The sequence below is a fragment of the Megascapheus bottae genome, chromosome 1, assembly GCF_031878675.1.
Source record: "Megascapheus bottae isolate mThoBot1 chromosome 1, mThoBot2.hap1, whole genome shotgun sequence".
NCBI classification, from domain to species: domain Eukaryota; kingdom Metazoa; phylum Chordata; class Mammalia; order Rodentia; family Geomyidae; genus Megascapheus; species Megascapheus bottae.
This window is the reverse complement of record NC_143509.1, coordinates 97,387,429-97,403,388: the sequence shown is the minus strand read 5'-3', so window position 1 is coordinate 97,403,388 and position 15,960 is coordinate 97,387,429. Positions and strand designations below refer to the sequence as shown.

General features: G+C 45.4%; 1 protein-coding gene across 3 annotated transcripts in view; it reads right to left on the bottom strand.

The window, feature by feature from the left end:
• The window catches only part of Eva1c (eva-1 homolog C), a 68,447-nt gene that overhangs the window by 16,515 nt on the left and 35,972 nt on the right, over positions 1-15,960 (bottom strand). For 2 of the 3 annotated variants that reach the window (XM_090348644.1, XM_090348659.1), the window contains exons 4-5: positions 11,258-11,410; positions 2,121-2,234 (exon numbers count right to left, since the gene is read on the bottom strand). In XM_090348644.1, coding sequence (XP_090204770.1) covers positions 2,121-2,234; positions 11,258-11,410 — 267 coding nt within the window. The remainder of the gene's footprint in view (positions 1-2,120; positions 2,235-11,257; positions 11,411-15,960) is intronic. The other variant, XM_090348651.1, reaches the window with a different exon arrangement.

Below are 15,960 nucleotides of genomic sequence, written 5' to 3'. Positions count from 1 at the left end.
ACAAACAAAAAACACTTCACCTTGCACAGTTTGTTCCTGGAAGGGACAATGGCTACCTAAGCTGCCAGTGAGAATTGCAAAATTTATCTTACATCTGATGTTGTAAAACACTTTTCTGCCCCAAATAAAAACACAGATGAGCTGAGTATGGTGGGTCATTTGTGGAACCTCCAGCTACTTGAGATTGAAAGGATGATAGTTTGAGGCCAGCCTTTGCAAAGTTTGTTAGCAAGACTTTCATCTCAAATCAGTTGGAGGTAAGTGGTTCATTACAGTCAATCCAACTGCAAGAGAAGAATAAACAGGATCAAGGTCCACATGACAAACAAAAGGCAAGACGGTATTTGAAAAAATTACAAAAGCTATGCCTGGCATGCACGAAGACCCGGGTTTGATTCTTCTGATTCTTCGGTACCACATGCATAGAAAAAAGCCGGAAGTGGTGTTGAGGCTCAAGTGGTAGAGCTCTAACCTTGAGAAAGTCCAAGGACAAGGACTGGCAAAAAATAAAAAAAAAAAATATAAAAGCTCAAAGGGCTGAGATGTGACTAAAGTGGTAGAGCTTCTGTCTAGGAAGTATAAGGTCCTGAGTTCAAACAAACAGACAAGCCAAAACTGAAGGTGAGTGATCCTACAGTAAAAATTACTATCAAGGTAAAAACATAATCTGCAATCCACCTACCTGGGAAACAGAGGCAGGAGAATCTTGACCAACCTGGACAAACATAGCAAGACTGTCTCAAAAACAAAACACAGGGCAGGGAGCATGGCTTAGTGGTAGTGTGCTTGCTTAGAATGCACGAAACCCTGGGTTCGATTCCCCAGAACCACAGACACAGAAAAAGCCGGAAGTGGCGCTGTGGCTCAAGTGGCAGAGTGCTAGCCTTGAGCAAAAAGTGTCCAAGGACAGTGAGCTCAGGCCCTTAGTTTAAACCCCAGGACTGGCAAAAAAAAAAAAAATCCAACAAAAGGGCTGGGAGAATAACTCAAAAGACAGAGCATTTGACTGTGGTTTCCTATGTCTTGGGTTCAATCCCCAGTAATCACAAAACAACAACAATCAAAAATACTTGTTGATAATGAAGGTGATAAGGCTGATTCAGGAACAATGTATGCCAAAAGTGTAATCCCCTTCTAGAACTAGTTGATTCTAAGAAATAAATTACTAAAAAAACAAACAAAAAACACCAAAAGAACAAAAAAAAAACCCCATATTGACCTCGAAGAATCCCCTTCTAGCCACTTGACTACTTGCAAATGCATTTCTCTGCCGACTTTCTATGCCACACTTTTCTATTTATCAGCGTATTTGTGGATTTTTTCACAGCTCAAGGCTATCACCCTACCCTTGAGCCCCGACACCACTGCCTCACATACATTATTTTTGTGTATGTGTGCTAGTCATGAGACTTCAGCTCTGGGCCACTCACACTTGAACCACATCTCTACTTCCTGTCTTTTTGGCCATTAATGGCAGAGAAAGAGTCTCTCGGACTTCCCTGCCTGTGCTGACTTTGAGCCACGTTCCTCGAGTCTCATCCTCTCGAGCAGCTAGGATTACAGGCCTCCTTGTCATTTTTATAGAGGTTATTATCTCCCTCCCACGTGGAGTTTTTTCATACTCTCTGTTACTGGCAAACTGTAGTTACTCTCCCACAACGCATGTGATAACAAGATATTCAACCACTTTAATTTTCATTTTTGGCAATAGTTAAACCCCATGACTGAAGTTAATCGCTCTGTACAGCCCGTGTTTATTTAGATAATTGGGCTGGCTGCTCCTAAGTGGCCCTAACTTGGCAGTGGGAGCTCCTGGCCCCTTGATGCTGGTTGGAAAGTCCAGGCCTGCCCACACTTAGCCCTGAGAAGGCCTCACCCCAGCCTCGATGCCACTGTGTGTGTGTGTGTGTGTGTGTGTGTGTGTGTGTGTGTGTGTGCGCGCTTCTCAGTCTTTTATTAAGGAAATAGCAGAATCCCTGGAGCCCACCCTGAAAATGGGACTGTAGCAGGAAGTGACACACTGCAGAGGACAGCCAGCCGGGGGACTTTCTGAGACCACACCCCTGTACCCGATTTTTGGAAAGCCTCAGGAGGCCAGTAATGACGCATCCCTTCCTCACCTTCCTTCCAGGCCCTTCCCCGGGTGAGGTCGGCTGTGGGGGCCTGACTTGCTCTAAGGTCTCTCAGAAAGGACGTGGGGCCAGCCGTCCTCAAGATGAAGAACTCAGGTCTATCTGCATTTAAACATAAAAGTAGTCAAGTATTGCCTCTTTTTTTCCCCTCTCACTCAGTGGTGGAGATTCTGAACTGAAGGCCTGGTACTTTCTAGGCAGACTCAGTCTTGGTTTTCACTGGTCATTTTTAGGTCTGGGTTATTTGGGGTACACCACTGGGTCCAGTGTCCCCCTTCTTCTTCCTTTTCTTGAACTTTTCTGTCCCAGCTGGCCTCATACCACGATTCTCCAATCTCAGCTTCCCTTGTAGTTTGGGGTAACAAGCACATGCCACTGTGGCTGGTTATGGGTAGAAAAGGGTTTCTTGAACTTGTCTTCCCAGCCTGGCCTCATTTCTTTCCAGGCTGGCCTTGCACTACAGCCTTCCCATTCTCAGCTTCCCAAGGAGCTGGGATTACAGGCACAGGGGAGTCCTGGCTCGACGGCACTGTAGAAGAGGCTTCACATTTTACAGAAAACAGACACACATTTTGAAGTTTGGAAGTGGATAGCTGGGGTTAGCAAGCCCTAAGCCAGTGGGTGTGGCTTTGGGATGGGGCAGCGGGATGGAGTTACTTATGGGGAAACTCGGGAGAAAATCCAGGGCCAGTACTGAGGACCTTTATAATCTTAGGATAAGGGCTGCTTCAGGATAGGACTTCCCCTCTAACTTCGGATGGACACAGACACCCCAAGGTGCTCACCACTGGGACCCAGGCTGCCTGAGCCCGCGCTTCTTGACCTTGAGAAGCGGTCTCTTTGCCCTTCACCCCACTGTACCAGACAGATAGAATTAATTGTGTGCAGGACGATGCTCCGAGACCAGGGTGTGGTGTGTGACTAATGCTCCCTGCCCAGTGCCCGCCTCGCCCGGCTGCCCTGCCCTCAAGTGCTCCGGCTGGGACCTGCGGGGACTCGCCCTCCTCCCTTTGTCCCACAACGCAGACTTTTTTGAGATTGCTGTAAACCACTCTCACCACAAAATATCAAGTGTGAATGAACTGAGGCAACCTTTTGGCTCTTCCAGGCACAGGTGCCCAGTGATGGTGATGGTGGTGGTGATGATGGTGATGGTAACCTGGGGGTGAGATTATGTGCGCGTGCTCACACATGCACATACGTGCGTGCGCACACGCGCACACACACACACACACACACGACCTGCTTTCCTATGGAAAAATATATAATATATGCATATATATGTTTGTATATATCTATTTATATAATAAAGATGTTATATATTTATATGTTATATGTGTACACACACTCATATATACATATATATATATATATAACAAAATGTAAGTAGAACTAGATAACAAATCTAAACTGTATGGCCAGGGATACAGGCAGCTCAGTGGTAGAGTACTTGTGAAGCATGCAGAAAGCGTATGGTCCCTGGCACTACAAGAAAACAAAACAAGGTGGGTGGGGCAAGAATTAAAAAAAAGAAAAGAAAGCAAAATAAAACTATATAAAGGGTTACTCTCTCTACTCTGCAAAGAGCTCATAAAAATTTGCAAAATCCATCACTCAATAAAGACCTCCAACAAGAAGAGAAAAGCTAGAGTGATAATGTGTATAAGTGCAGACAGAACCAGCACAACATCATAGGAAACTTAAAGCCATTCATGATCCAAGAAAGGCAAACTGAGACAACACCATGGAATCTTTTTATCCCCAGCAAGCAGAACTTTCAGAGGGATCAACAGAAATTCTTGTTTCTGGGGAACCCACAGTTATACCCCAATATTGACGCTGTTAATTGGAACAAAAAGGTTTTGGAAAAGATTCAGATGATGCGAATGAAGAGTTGTAAACATGGGCATATCTTTTTTTCTTTTCCTATAAAACACCTGGGACTTTAGCCCAAGGAAATAATTGGAAAGAGAAAGCAACATACACAAGCTCATCATATACCAGTCATAATACTTTGAAAGTCAGAAACAACAAAAGCTATGTGGCCATGAGGGAATGGTTAAATTGTGGAATGTATCTCACAAGATGGTCAGAAAAGATCGATATCGTTAGGACCTTTCTGGCCAATGCAAAAGCATCTATGAGACCCAGGTGCTGCTGGCTCACACCTCCAATCCCATCTTCTCAGGAGGCCGAGATCTGAGGGTCATGGTTGGAAGCCAGCCTGGGCAGGAAAGTCATGAAACTCTTATTTCCAGTTAACCTCCAGAAAACCCAAAGTGGAGCTATGGCTCAAGTGCTGGCCTTGAACAAAACAGACAAGCAAGAGCAAGACGAGTTCAAGCAGCAGTATCACACAATAAAGAACAATCTGTGATAGATTTACAATAGAACAAAACCTACATACATAAGGCCATCTAGGATGACGCTAAATGAAAGGACCTCCAGGATATAGAAAAAAAAGCCATATAATGAGTGATTGCTGTCCTGAATGTACTATGTTATCTCTCATCTCTTTTGCTGTACCTTAGTTATCTCATATTGTTATAGTATTTCACCTTGTTTTCTGATATATTGGATATATGTGTATTTGGTTATTTGAAATTGGATAGCGAAGGGGGGAAAACAAGATGAGGGGCGGGGATGGAGGGAGGGAAATGGGGACCAAAACATGAGAAGGGGTATCAATGTTTGTGAAGTAATGCACCTTCTATCTGGTGAATATAATGTAACCCCTCTATTAATTACAATAAAATATATGAAAAAAGAATATATCTGTGATCTAAAACTAAAGAGGAAAAAAAGCCTAATTAGTGTAAATTGCTATTATGTCAAACATTTCTCTGCCCAGACAGCAGGCCTTGGGAAAAAAAAATCTAGAAAAATCAGTATCTCATTTGATGAGTAAAATTCATAGCTGAATCTTTTTCTTATTTTAGTTCAATGTGATTATGGTGTTTGTAGAGAAAAAAATGATAATGTGGATAACGATGGTGATGATGATGATGATGATGGTGATGGTGATGATGATGATGATGGCAGATCTTAGCAAAGTATGTCGAATTTCCTTTTCTGGGTATCTGAGTTCAGGAGCTACAATGACCAGACTAGTGGGCACTTTGCAGAATGCAAGTTGGCCTTGCCATGTCTGCTTCCAGTAAATGCCTGTCTGAAGTGTGGGCAAGCTGCCAGACTTATGCTAGTATGCAAGAAGAAAGGAACACAAAGCATCCTTACACACCAGATGTTCCAGATGCCAATCGCCTGCAGAGCCCTCTTCCAGAGGCCCATCACAAGATCTGCCCTCAACTCCCATGCGCTCATCTCACCGACTTCAAGCTGAGTCCAGCGGAAAGCACCACAGCTCTGTCCCTTCTTCAAAGCCTTGTGGCCAACCTGCAGTTGTAGCTGGGAGTGAAGAGCCAGCTCTCACCCTCGAGCAGCCCACAGCCCGGATATGGCCTGTTTTGGCATGTTTTGGTTGGCTCACTCAGTGTTTGGAAAGTCGGAACCTTTCTTTCTTTCTTTCTTTTTTTCCAGAAACCCTGATTTCCGGCATCTCCTAAGGGGTTGGAAGCTATGAAAACACCAGGCCCACATTCCCAGCTTGTACCATACGTGTACACTGCGGGCCGCGGTGGGTGCGTGGCTGTGCACCGACCAGACCTGACTCACGTGTCATCACAGAGTTCGCACAGGTACCACTGCAGGACAGCCCGGCCTCTTCCCACACAGGGAGAAAAGTAGTCAGCAGAGCGACAAGGCACTGTGCTGGCAGGTATCATTCAACTTGATTCCTTAATCATGACTCAGAGTCAGCCCCACAAAGGACAGTCCAGCCCAAGGGGACAGCTTGGGCGAAGGCCTGGAGGTACGAGCTTAGAGTGCCACCGAGGTACCCAAGGAAGGGGACAGAGAGACCTCCCTGCAGTGGGTGTCTACGTGTATTCTAATTATACTGGGAAGACTGCATGGTAGTTCACACCTTTAAGACCAAGGCAGGGGGGTTTAAGGCTGGCTTAGACAAAATCAGAGAGATCTTATCACGAATAAAATGTAGACAAAGAGGCTGGAGGTGTGGTTAGTTGATTAGGTCCAATTTAAACCCAGCTTCCATCCAACAGCCTCCTATGTAAGGCAGCAGCCCACCCAAGGCAAGCCATTCAGCCAGGAGTTCTGCCAACATGGACGAAGGCAGCTGGCTCTGAAGATCAGCCAGAATGGCTGCTTGTTGTTGCCGTCCAAAACACAGGCAGCCAAATTAGATTTAGTAACTCTGAGAAATGGAGTGCCCGTCTCTATCTAGGAAACAATGGGTGGTGTGGTGCTATGCTCCTGTAATCCCAGCTACATGGAAGGCTGAGGTAGGAGCTTGGCCTGGGGCAGATCTCAGGCAAAAATGCCTGTCTGTACAGTTCAAAGCCTTGACTTTAAAACCTGAGTATTACCAAATACAGAAAAAAAATGGTGGTGGTGGTGGTGGTGGTGGTGGTGTGTGTGTGTGTGTGTGTGTGTGTATGTGTGTGTGTTTGCGTGGTGTATGTGTGTGAAGCAGAATGTATACAGAGAAAACAGAGCCCATGTGGCCTACATAACCCCATGAAGCCCCTCTAAAAGAATTTATTGAATAATGAACGTCTGAGTTGTTTTCTCTTGCTTTTGTCCAAGACTGGAACTGAAACTCACTCTCTGGTGCTTTTTCTCAATGACCAGTGCTCCACCACCTGAGCCATCCAATCCCTGGGTGTTTATTTAATAAAGCCATTCTTGCCCAAAGGAGTTAGGTCACCACGGGCCTGTTGCCCAGCTAAGGAATGCAGATCAGATAGGGATCCCTGGAGAATGGTAGGAAGGCATGGAGAGCTTTGCCTTGGGGGGATAGGGAGACTCCTCCAAATGGCCCGTATGCTGAGCCTTTACCCAAGGCTGCAGGAGGGAGGAACAGGAGAGGGGGCAGAGAGGATCACCTACAGCTCTGGCCTGGATGCACTCAGGTGGTACTGAGAGGAGGATGGAAGTTCAGGAACTCAGGGCCAGGGACAGACTAGAGCCACTAGCAGCTGGTGGAGACCACCTTACAGATAGGTGCCCGCTTGCTGCCCATTTGGCAGCCTAATCTCTGCAGACAAGATCCCTTTTTTTCCTGTTCTACTTAAGATCACCTGGATTTTCCCATGCCAGCCTGCCTTGGGGTGGGGGATCTGTCAAGACTTTGCTTTGACAGATTTCCACCATTTTCAAGACGACAGCCTTCTCAGGATACAGTATGGGCATGCTTTAGTCCATGTTCAGATACTGCAATGCAATGAAGTACCTGAGGCTAGATAATCTTTTTTTTTTTTTTTTTTTGCCAGTCCTGGGCTTGAGCTCAGGGCCTGAGCACTGTCCTTGGACTTTCTCAAGGCTAGAGCTCTACCACTTGAGCCTCAGCACCACTTCCAGCTTTTTTGTATGTATGTGGTACCAAGGAATTGAACCCGGGTCTTCATGCATGCAAGGCAAACACTTTAACAACTAGGCCAAACTCCCAGCCCCGCTAGATAATCTTATAAAGAAAAGAAGTCTATGATGGCTCACAGTTCCGCAGCCAAGGACCCATAGGGGATGACAGTGCAGGAGCCGTGCTGTGACATGGGAAATGCGTGTGTCTGCCTCTTCTGAATTCTCCCTTTCTCCTCTGAAAGTCACCAGCATTCCATCACCGTGTCTCCAATGGGATATTTCATCCTAGTCACCACCCACAGGGCCCACTTGTAAACTCTGCAGGTGATGACATGTCCTTAGGTAAGCTCTGAGAGGACATGCGCCCTTGCTCCCCCAGGCACATGTCCTCAATGTCAGACATACTTGTTCCGTCCTCTGTACTCTCACAGCCTTAGCCCAGCCCAGCGTTAAATCTGAGAGTCAAGCATCTCATCTAAGATTCTGGCGAAGTCCTTGCAGTTGTGACTCTAAAATCAAGACAAGATTTCCAAAGACAGCCATAGATAGCCCTCTCTATTATCTATATTTTCTCTCCCTCCTCCTCCTCCTCCTCCTTTTTTGCCTGTCCTGGGCCTTGAACTCTGGGGCCTGAGCACTATCCCTAAGCCACTTTTGCTCAAGGCTTTACCACCTGAGCTACAGCCCCACTTCCAGCTTTTTCTGTAATTGGAGATAATCTCATGGGCTTTCCTGCCTTGGCTGGCTCTGAACTGTGATCCTCAAATCTCAGCCTTCTGAGTAGCTAGAATTATAGGTGTGAGCCACTGGTGCCTGGCTTATATTTCTTTCTTTTCCTTCCTTCCTCTCCCCACCTCCTTTCTTTTGTGTCAGTCCTGGGGCTTGAACTGCAGGCCTGGGTGCCATCCCTGAGTTCTTTTACACAAGGCTATCATTCCACCTCTGGAGCTACAGCTCCACTTCTGGCTCTCTTTGAGTGGTTAATTGGAGATAAGTCTCACAGGCTTTCCTGGCCGGGCGGGCTTCCAACATCAATCCTGAGATCTCAGACTCCTGACTAACTGCTCTAATGTAGTAGCCACTCTAGTCTAAAGAGAAGAAAAATAGAAAGAATAACCAGCCCAAAGTCGAGTTCAGGCATGAGCTAGACAAGGTCTGCCTGACTGCAGGCCTTTTTCCAATTACGCTGATGTAAAGCACCTCTGTGAGGTGTGTCCATGCTAATCTCTTCAGCAAGCTTGTTTCTCCGCCACACCTTTATATGCTTTTTCTTAGCTCCTTCATTGGGCAGGCTTCTAATTTTCCAAATCTTTTCTTGAGTCTGATTGAAAAATCTGACTAAAAGCAGCCAAGTATGTCCACGCTGCAGCCTGAATGTGTTGTTGTTTTGAAAACTCCTTCACCAAATACACTAGTTCTTTACTTGTAAGTTTGGCTTTCTACAAAGCCTTAGGGCATGGACGCCATGCCCGGTTCTTCACTCCTTCACAGCCAAGATAATGGAGTCCCTAGTCTAGCCTTCCTCTGAGCCCTTAGTTGGAATCCTGGATAATACTACTGGGAGCTTTTCCCAGCCTGTCCTTCAAACTCTTCCAGCCTCTGTCCATGACCAAATTCCAAGACCACATCTACATTTTCAGCTATAGTTAGAGAACTGACCTCATTTCCAAGTACCAACTCTTTAGGAGGAAAGTTTTAACAAGAGTTTATTTTACTAGAACGTGGTGAAAGTAGGGAGGGATAGAAAACAACAGAAACATTTCCTGTGCCTCACACAGGAAATGGGAGTTAGCGATTTCCTGCTACCCATTTTCTCTATTCGTGATTTTTTATATTCATTTATTTTTATTAAGTAGCTGTATAAAGGAGTTCAATTCCAGAAGTCTGCTTCCCAGTACAATGTGCCTGGGTCTACATCACTCCTCCCATCACTCCCCCTGACTTAAAAACAAAACTTCCCAACAGCCCTCGAACTTGAGTTTGAAAAGAGGCTTATGTTGGCTCATGGTTCTGGTCAAAGACCAAAAAGCAACTTTGAAAGCCGGGTGTGGTGGCTCACGCCTGTAATCCTAGCTACTCAGCAGGCTGAGATCTGAGGATAAAGGTTCAAAGCCAACAGGGCACAAAAGAACCAGAGACTCTTATCTCCAGTTAACCTCCAGAAATTGGAAAGTGGGGCTTGGCTCAGGAGTAGGGTGGTAGCCTTGAGCTGAAGAGCTCAGGGACAGCGCCCAGGCCTAGCTCAAGCCCTATGACCCCCCCCCCAAAAAAAAAAAAAAAAAAAAAACAAAGAAAGCAACTCTGGCAGAGTCCCTGGGAATCACAGAGTGAGAGAAAGGTCCCGTGTGTGTCTCCGGGTCTTTCCTCACTTTTCAAAAGCCATCAATATTCAACCATTAGAGCTCCAAATACCACTTACCTCTAAATACCACTTCTTTATACCCCCTTCCCCTGCCCAGTGTGGGTAAAACACCATCACATGAAGCCTTGAGGCCAGTCAAGCCACATCTGAACCACCACAGGCCTCTGGAAGCCCGTGCTCCTGGGGCTGTGACCTCACCTGAGAGCCTGCCTGTGCAGTCAGGTCCTTTACTTTTTATTTTTCCAGGTCTAAGCTATTGTATAGGCATGAATTAATTTCTTTCTTTTTGGTGCTCGTGGGGCTTGAACTCTGGGCCTGGGTGCCCTCAGCTCAAGTCTACTGCCTTATTCCTAGGCCTAGCCACTGTTCCTGAGCTCTTCAGCTCAAGGCTACCACCCTACCCCTGGAGCCACACCCCCACTGCCGGTTTTCTAGGTATTAATTGGAGATCAGAGTTTCAGGTCCTTTTGCACCCAGGCTGGCTTTGAACCTTGATCCTCAGATCTCAGCCTCCTGAGTAGCTAGGATTACAGGCGTGAGCCACTGCGCCTGGCTAAGAATTTCTTTTCTTAAACTAATGTTCATTGCCATCCATGAATAAATTGTGGCGCTGTTCCATCAAGGAGTTCATTTTAGGAGTCACTTGATCACTGAGCATACGTCCCCAGATGGTATTACAAATGGCTATGTTCTTTCTATTAACTCAGCAGAGACATCAAACCTTTCCATCTCCAGACTGGAGTGTGTGTGGTGGTTAATTTCATGCATCAATTTGGATTTGGTGTGGGGTGGTCAAACACAAGAGAAGATGTTTTTATTTTATTTATTTATTTATTGCCAGGCCTGGGACTTGAACTGGAGGCCTGAGCCCTGCCTGTCATTGGACACTTTTTGTTCAAGGCTAGAGCTCTACCACCTGAGTCACACACCTCTTCTGGCTTTTTTTTCTGTGTATGTGGTATGCAAGGCTTTGTGCATACTAGGCAAGCACTCTACCACTAGGCCACACTCCTGGCCCTTGAGAGCAAGTGTTTTTAAAAGCTATGGCTAACATTTAAATGATTGGACCCAATGCCCAGAACCCCTCAATACTGACAGCAAAAGCAGGAGCCCAATTACTCAGGCGCTTAATTTATCCAGTCACTTAGTGGAATGACTGAATGACAGACAGCCCCAAAGGCTGACCTGTGGGGAGGTGACTCTTTCTTCCCATGACTTTCTCTCGTCCAGGTATAACACTGATATGATGCCTTTCCTTGGGGACCCAGCACCCTAATTCATGCCAACCACACCCTAATGGGAACCAAATAGCCTCACATACCAAAAGGGGGGAGTTGCTGTGGCTCTGGGGAGCAGATGTTCCCGTCCCGGGTCCTCCTTCCGTAGGTCGCAGAGTAGATGTTGAGAAACTTGGATTCGTGGCAATGCAATTTCAGTTCCTGGCCTTCGCACACTGTTTTGTTTTTTAATTCATCTGGGGAGAAACAAAAACAGTAGCACCATCAGCTTCCCACAGAAGGAATCTGTGGGCACTGCTCCAGCTTCAGCCACTCGAGCCCCATGAGCGGACAGCGAGGCGTGAGCATGTCCACTCGGGCATCTCTGGTCCCCCAAAACTAGCCCTGCACAGAAAGCAGGTAGCTCACCCTGTTTCAAATGGAGTGAGGGGAGGGAGAGGAGACAGTGGCAGGGCTGTTTAAATCCTAGATGCCAACTTTTGTCACTTCTGTGGGACTTTCTGCCCAGGCAGGAAGTTTCTCTCCCCATGAGGTCGCACATCGCTCAACTATGAACTTTCCTCAAATGCTGGCTTGGCCTCATCCAGAACACATCCCAAGCCCTGCACCGGCTCTGCCACTGATGTGCTTAAACAGAGAGAGACATGTGCTCTTTGCTGGGAGATGGGCAGGCTGGCTGGGTGGAGACTCTCTTTATGAAGATGTGGCCACCAGGAGCCACGCCCCCTGGCCGAAAGACCCCCCACCCCGATTCCTGTATTCACAGAGAACAGAAAGAAAAGCTGGCCTGCTAAGAAAATATTTTTTTTCCTGCAATATCAAACAGGGTTGGCATTACAAATACATTCAATTAATGAAAAAAGATGGATTTTTGTCCGCTTAAATTCAGGGCCTGGGTTGTGCTCCTGAGCGTCTTCCTCCAGGCTGACGCCCTACCACGGTCTTGGAACCACAGTGCCACTACCAGTTTTCTGATGGTCAGTTTGAAACAAGAGTCTCGCAAACTTTCCTCCCTGGGCTAGCATCAAATGGTGATCCTCAGATTTCAGCCCCCCTGAGTAGCTAGGATTATAAGCCACTGGCATCTGGTAGATTCATGAAAAATTTTAATAATGATTTTATTTTTTAAAATACATTTTTCATTGTGATTAATAGAAGGGTTACATTATATTCACCAGATAGAAGGTGCATAACTTCACAAACATTGATACACTTTCTCATGACATGGTCCCCATTTCCCTCCCACCCTCCCCCCTGATTTTATTTTTAAAAATAATGTTCAGGGCCGGGAGTTTGGCCTAGTGGTTAAAGTGCTTGCCTCGCATGCACCAAGACCGGGGTTCGATTCCTCGGTACCACATACATAGAAAAAAAAGCCGGAAGTGCTGCTGAGGCTCCAGTGGTAGAGCTCTAGCCTTGAGAAAGTCCAAGGACAGTGCTCAGGCCCTGAGCTCAAGCCCAGGACTGGCAAAAAAAAAAAAAAAAAAAAAAAAAGTAATGTTCGCTACAGGCTTTGTATCATTTAGTACTTATTATTTATAGTAGTCTCCCTTTCCAATAAGCGTTTCCTTTTTTTTCGCTAAGATTTCAGTCATCTCTGATCATCTCCAGTTGGAAAATATTAAGTGGAAAATTCCAGAGAGCTAGACATAACTTTTCTTACAGCAGTTGTTACAGCCGTTCTATTTTATTACTGTTACTGTTGATCTCATACACCCAATTTATAAATTAAACCTCACTCATTCTGTATATATTTTTACAAATTGTTGCATTTTAAACATCCACTCGGGGTCTTGAAATGTGTCCCTACAGATAAGAGGTACAGTATAGTCATGTCTTGCTTTACCACTGGATTGTGTTCTAAGAAATACATTGTTGGAGAATTTTTTCTTTTTATTATTATCTGCAGGTAGTTCTACAAATGAGTTGCCATTTAACAAAGCAGTTTATGAATACAATATATCTTGATCAATGTCGTCCCTTTCAGCATCTCACCCATCCCTCCCCTCCCCACCCCTTCCCTCGTCTTCTTAATTTAGTAGGACATACATTGAATTCTTGAGAATTCATTTTTGTGCACCAGTACTGGGGTTTGAACTCAGGGACTGGGTACTGTCTCTTAACATTTTTGCTCAAGGCTAGCACTCCACCATTTAAGCCACAGCTCCACTTCTAGCTTCTAGACGGCTAAATGGATAGAAGTCTCAGGAACTTTCTTGCCTGGGCTGGTTTTGAATAGTGATCCTGAGATCTCAGTCTCTTGAATAGCAAGATTACAGATGTGGCACCAGGCTGGGGATTTTTCCATTCTATGAAGATCTTCAAATTACACAAATAATCTGCAACCTGCATGCCTGTTGCTACAATGAATTCTACAGCAATTACACACTGGTGAGCATTTCTCTACTCACACACGGCTAAACACTGAAAAAGGAACTGTGGAAATACTAGTAATAGGTAATTTCTGGTGTCAGACACTTGAGGGACAACTGTCTTAGATGTGGCCTGTTATTGACCAATATGACCGTCATGTCGCATCTGACTATATGTATGTGACACGGCCAGAAAAGGCAAATTTTGAAAAGCAGAACATAGATGAGTGGTTTCCTGATACCACTTTTGAGAAAATGGAATATTCTAGAGCTGGGCTATACTCATGGGTATACCATTGAGACAATTTACTACAGTCTTTAAATTGTATACTTAAAGTGGGTGAATATTATACCATGTAAGTTATGTCTTAACTGGGATATTTAAGAATAATATTCTTCAAGTACATTCTATCCACTAAGAGTTTCCACTGTTAACACCCAAATAGCCCCTCTGCAATGCTGTTTTCATATCTTCTGCATATTTTGTGTTTAACTTTCAAGAGCCATTGGGCTCTGGTGGCTCATGCCTGTAATCCCAGCTACTCTGGAAGCTGAGAAGTGAGGATCATGCTTTGAAGCCAGTCCTGGCAAACAAGTCCATATGACTCTTATCTCCAGTTAACCAGCAAAAGGCCAGAAGTGGAGTTGTGACTCAAATGGCAGAGCATCAGCCTTGAGTGAAACAACTAAGAGACAATGCTCAGGCCTTGAGTTCAAGTTTAAAAAACAAAAGAGTAGCTTAGAATAACCACAAAGGACATCCTGCAAAAAAGGAAGACAAGGATAAGCACTGCATTGCTTTTTAAAATTGCCTTTTAGTTGTGTGTGCTATGTTGGGCTAACTGTGGTTATTACTGAACTATATATATATGTGTGTATATATATACATGTACATAATATTTTTTCTATAATATACACACCCATTGTAAAGCCTAATTTGTGAACTGGGCACTGGTAGCTAATGCCTGTAATTCTAGCTACTCAGGAGGCTGGGATCTAAGGATCCCAGTTCAAAACACCCCTGGCATGAAAGTTCATAAGACTCTCCAATTAACCACCAGAAAACTGGAAGTGGTGCTGTGGCTCAAAGTGGGAGAGCACAAGCCTGGAGCAAAAGAGCTCAGGGACAACACCCAGGCCATGAGTTCAACAGCCACCATCTACAAAAAGAGGTCTAATTTGTGAGTAAGACATTAACAACAGCTAATAATAAAACAGAACGGTTATTAACAAGGTGTGCTTTGGTGACATGATGAAGAATTAAGGAAGGATGGTTTGAGTGCAGGCCTGGGACACTGCAACATTCCATCTGATGACCACAGTGGCTACCCAGTGGCCAAGGGGCAGGCAGCATACACAGAGTGGACACAGTGGGCTGGACCAGGAGGTCAGTAACTTTCTGGGTGGGTCAGAGCCACATGATAAAAAAATTTTCACACTGCTCAGAACTTACGAGTCCCTTTCTTCTGTAAATTGTAATTGTATAACTGTATAGTTAGTAGAAATTGTGCTTTGAATTGTGTCATGTGTGTGTGGGGTGGGTATCTGTTTGTTGATTGATTGACTGGTACTGAATTTTTGATCTTGCGTGTTCCCAGCCTGGTTAGCTACATGCAGGGCCACCCTCTCTCCCTTGGCTGGGCAGTGCCAGCCCCAGCTCCCAGCCAGTCATTCCACCGTGAAGGGAAACGTGAGCACTGGGCTGTTAAATAGGACATGCAGCGGGTCACGTGTGTTAAGTACTTTAAGTGCTGATTTTTTTTTTTTTTTTTGGTCATCGTGCAGCTTGAACTCTGGGCCCAGGCACTGTCCCTGAGCTCTTCAGCTCAGGGCTACTGCCCTATCCCTGAAGCCACAGGGCCATTTCTGGTTTTCTGGTGATTAATTGGAGATGAAAGTCTCATGGATTTTAGTGCCCGGGCTGGCTTTGAACCACAATCCTCAGATCTCAGCCTCCTGAGTAGCTAGGATTACAGGCACGAGCCACCCTGCCCAGCCTGATTTTTTTTTAATCATTATAAACCCTAGGCTGCCCTCAAGCTCTTCATCTTCCTCCTTCAGCCTAGAAGGCTAGGATTAAATGTACAGTTACAGTATGTCTGCCATACTAGCACCATCATAAAGTCTAAACACTGTTAATCCAATCACTGTAAGCCAGGTATGGCATATCAGCAACAGCTTGGGCAGGGACTGTGATCTACCATGGTAGAAGTGTTTTATTCCTGGCATTCTGTTTATATATACAGGTGTGAGGTGATATTGAAATGCAGAGAGACACTTGGTCACTGGAGCAATGGTCTTTTTTTTTTTTTGCCAGTCCTGGGCTTGAGCTCAGGGCCTGAGCACTGTCCTTGGACTTTCTCAAGGCTAGAGCTCTACCACTTGAGCCTCAGCACCACTTCTGGCTTTTTTCT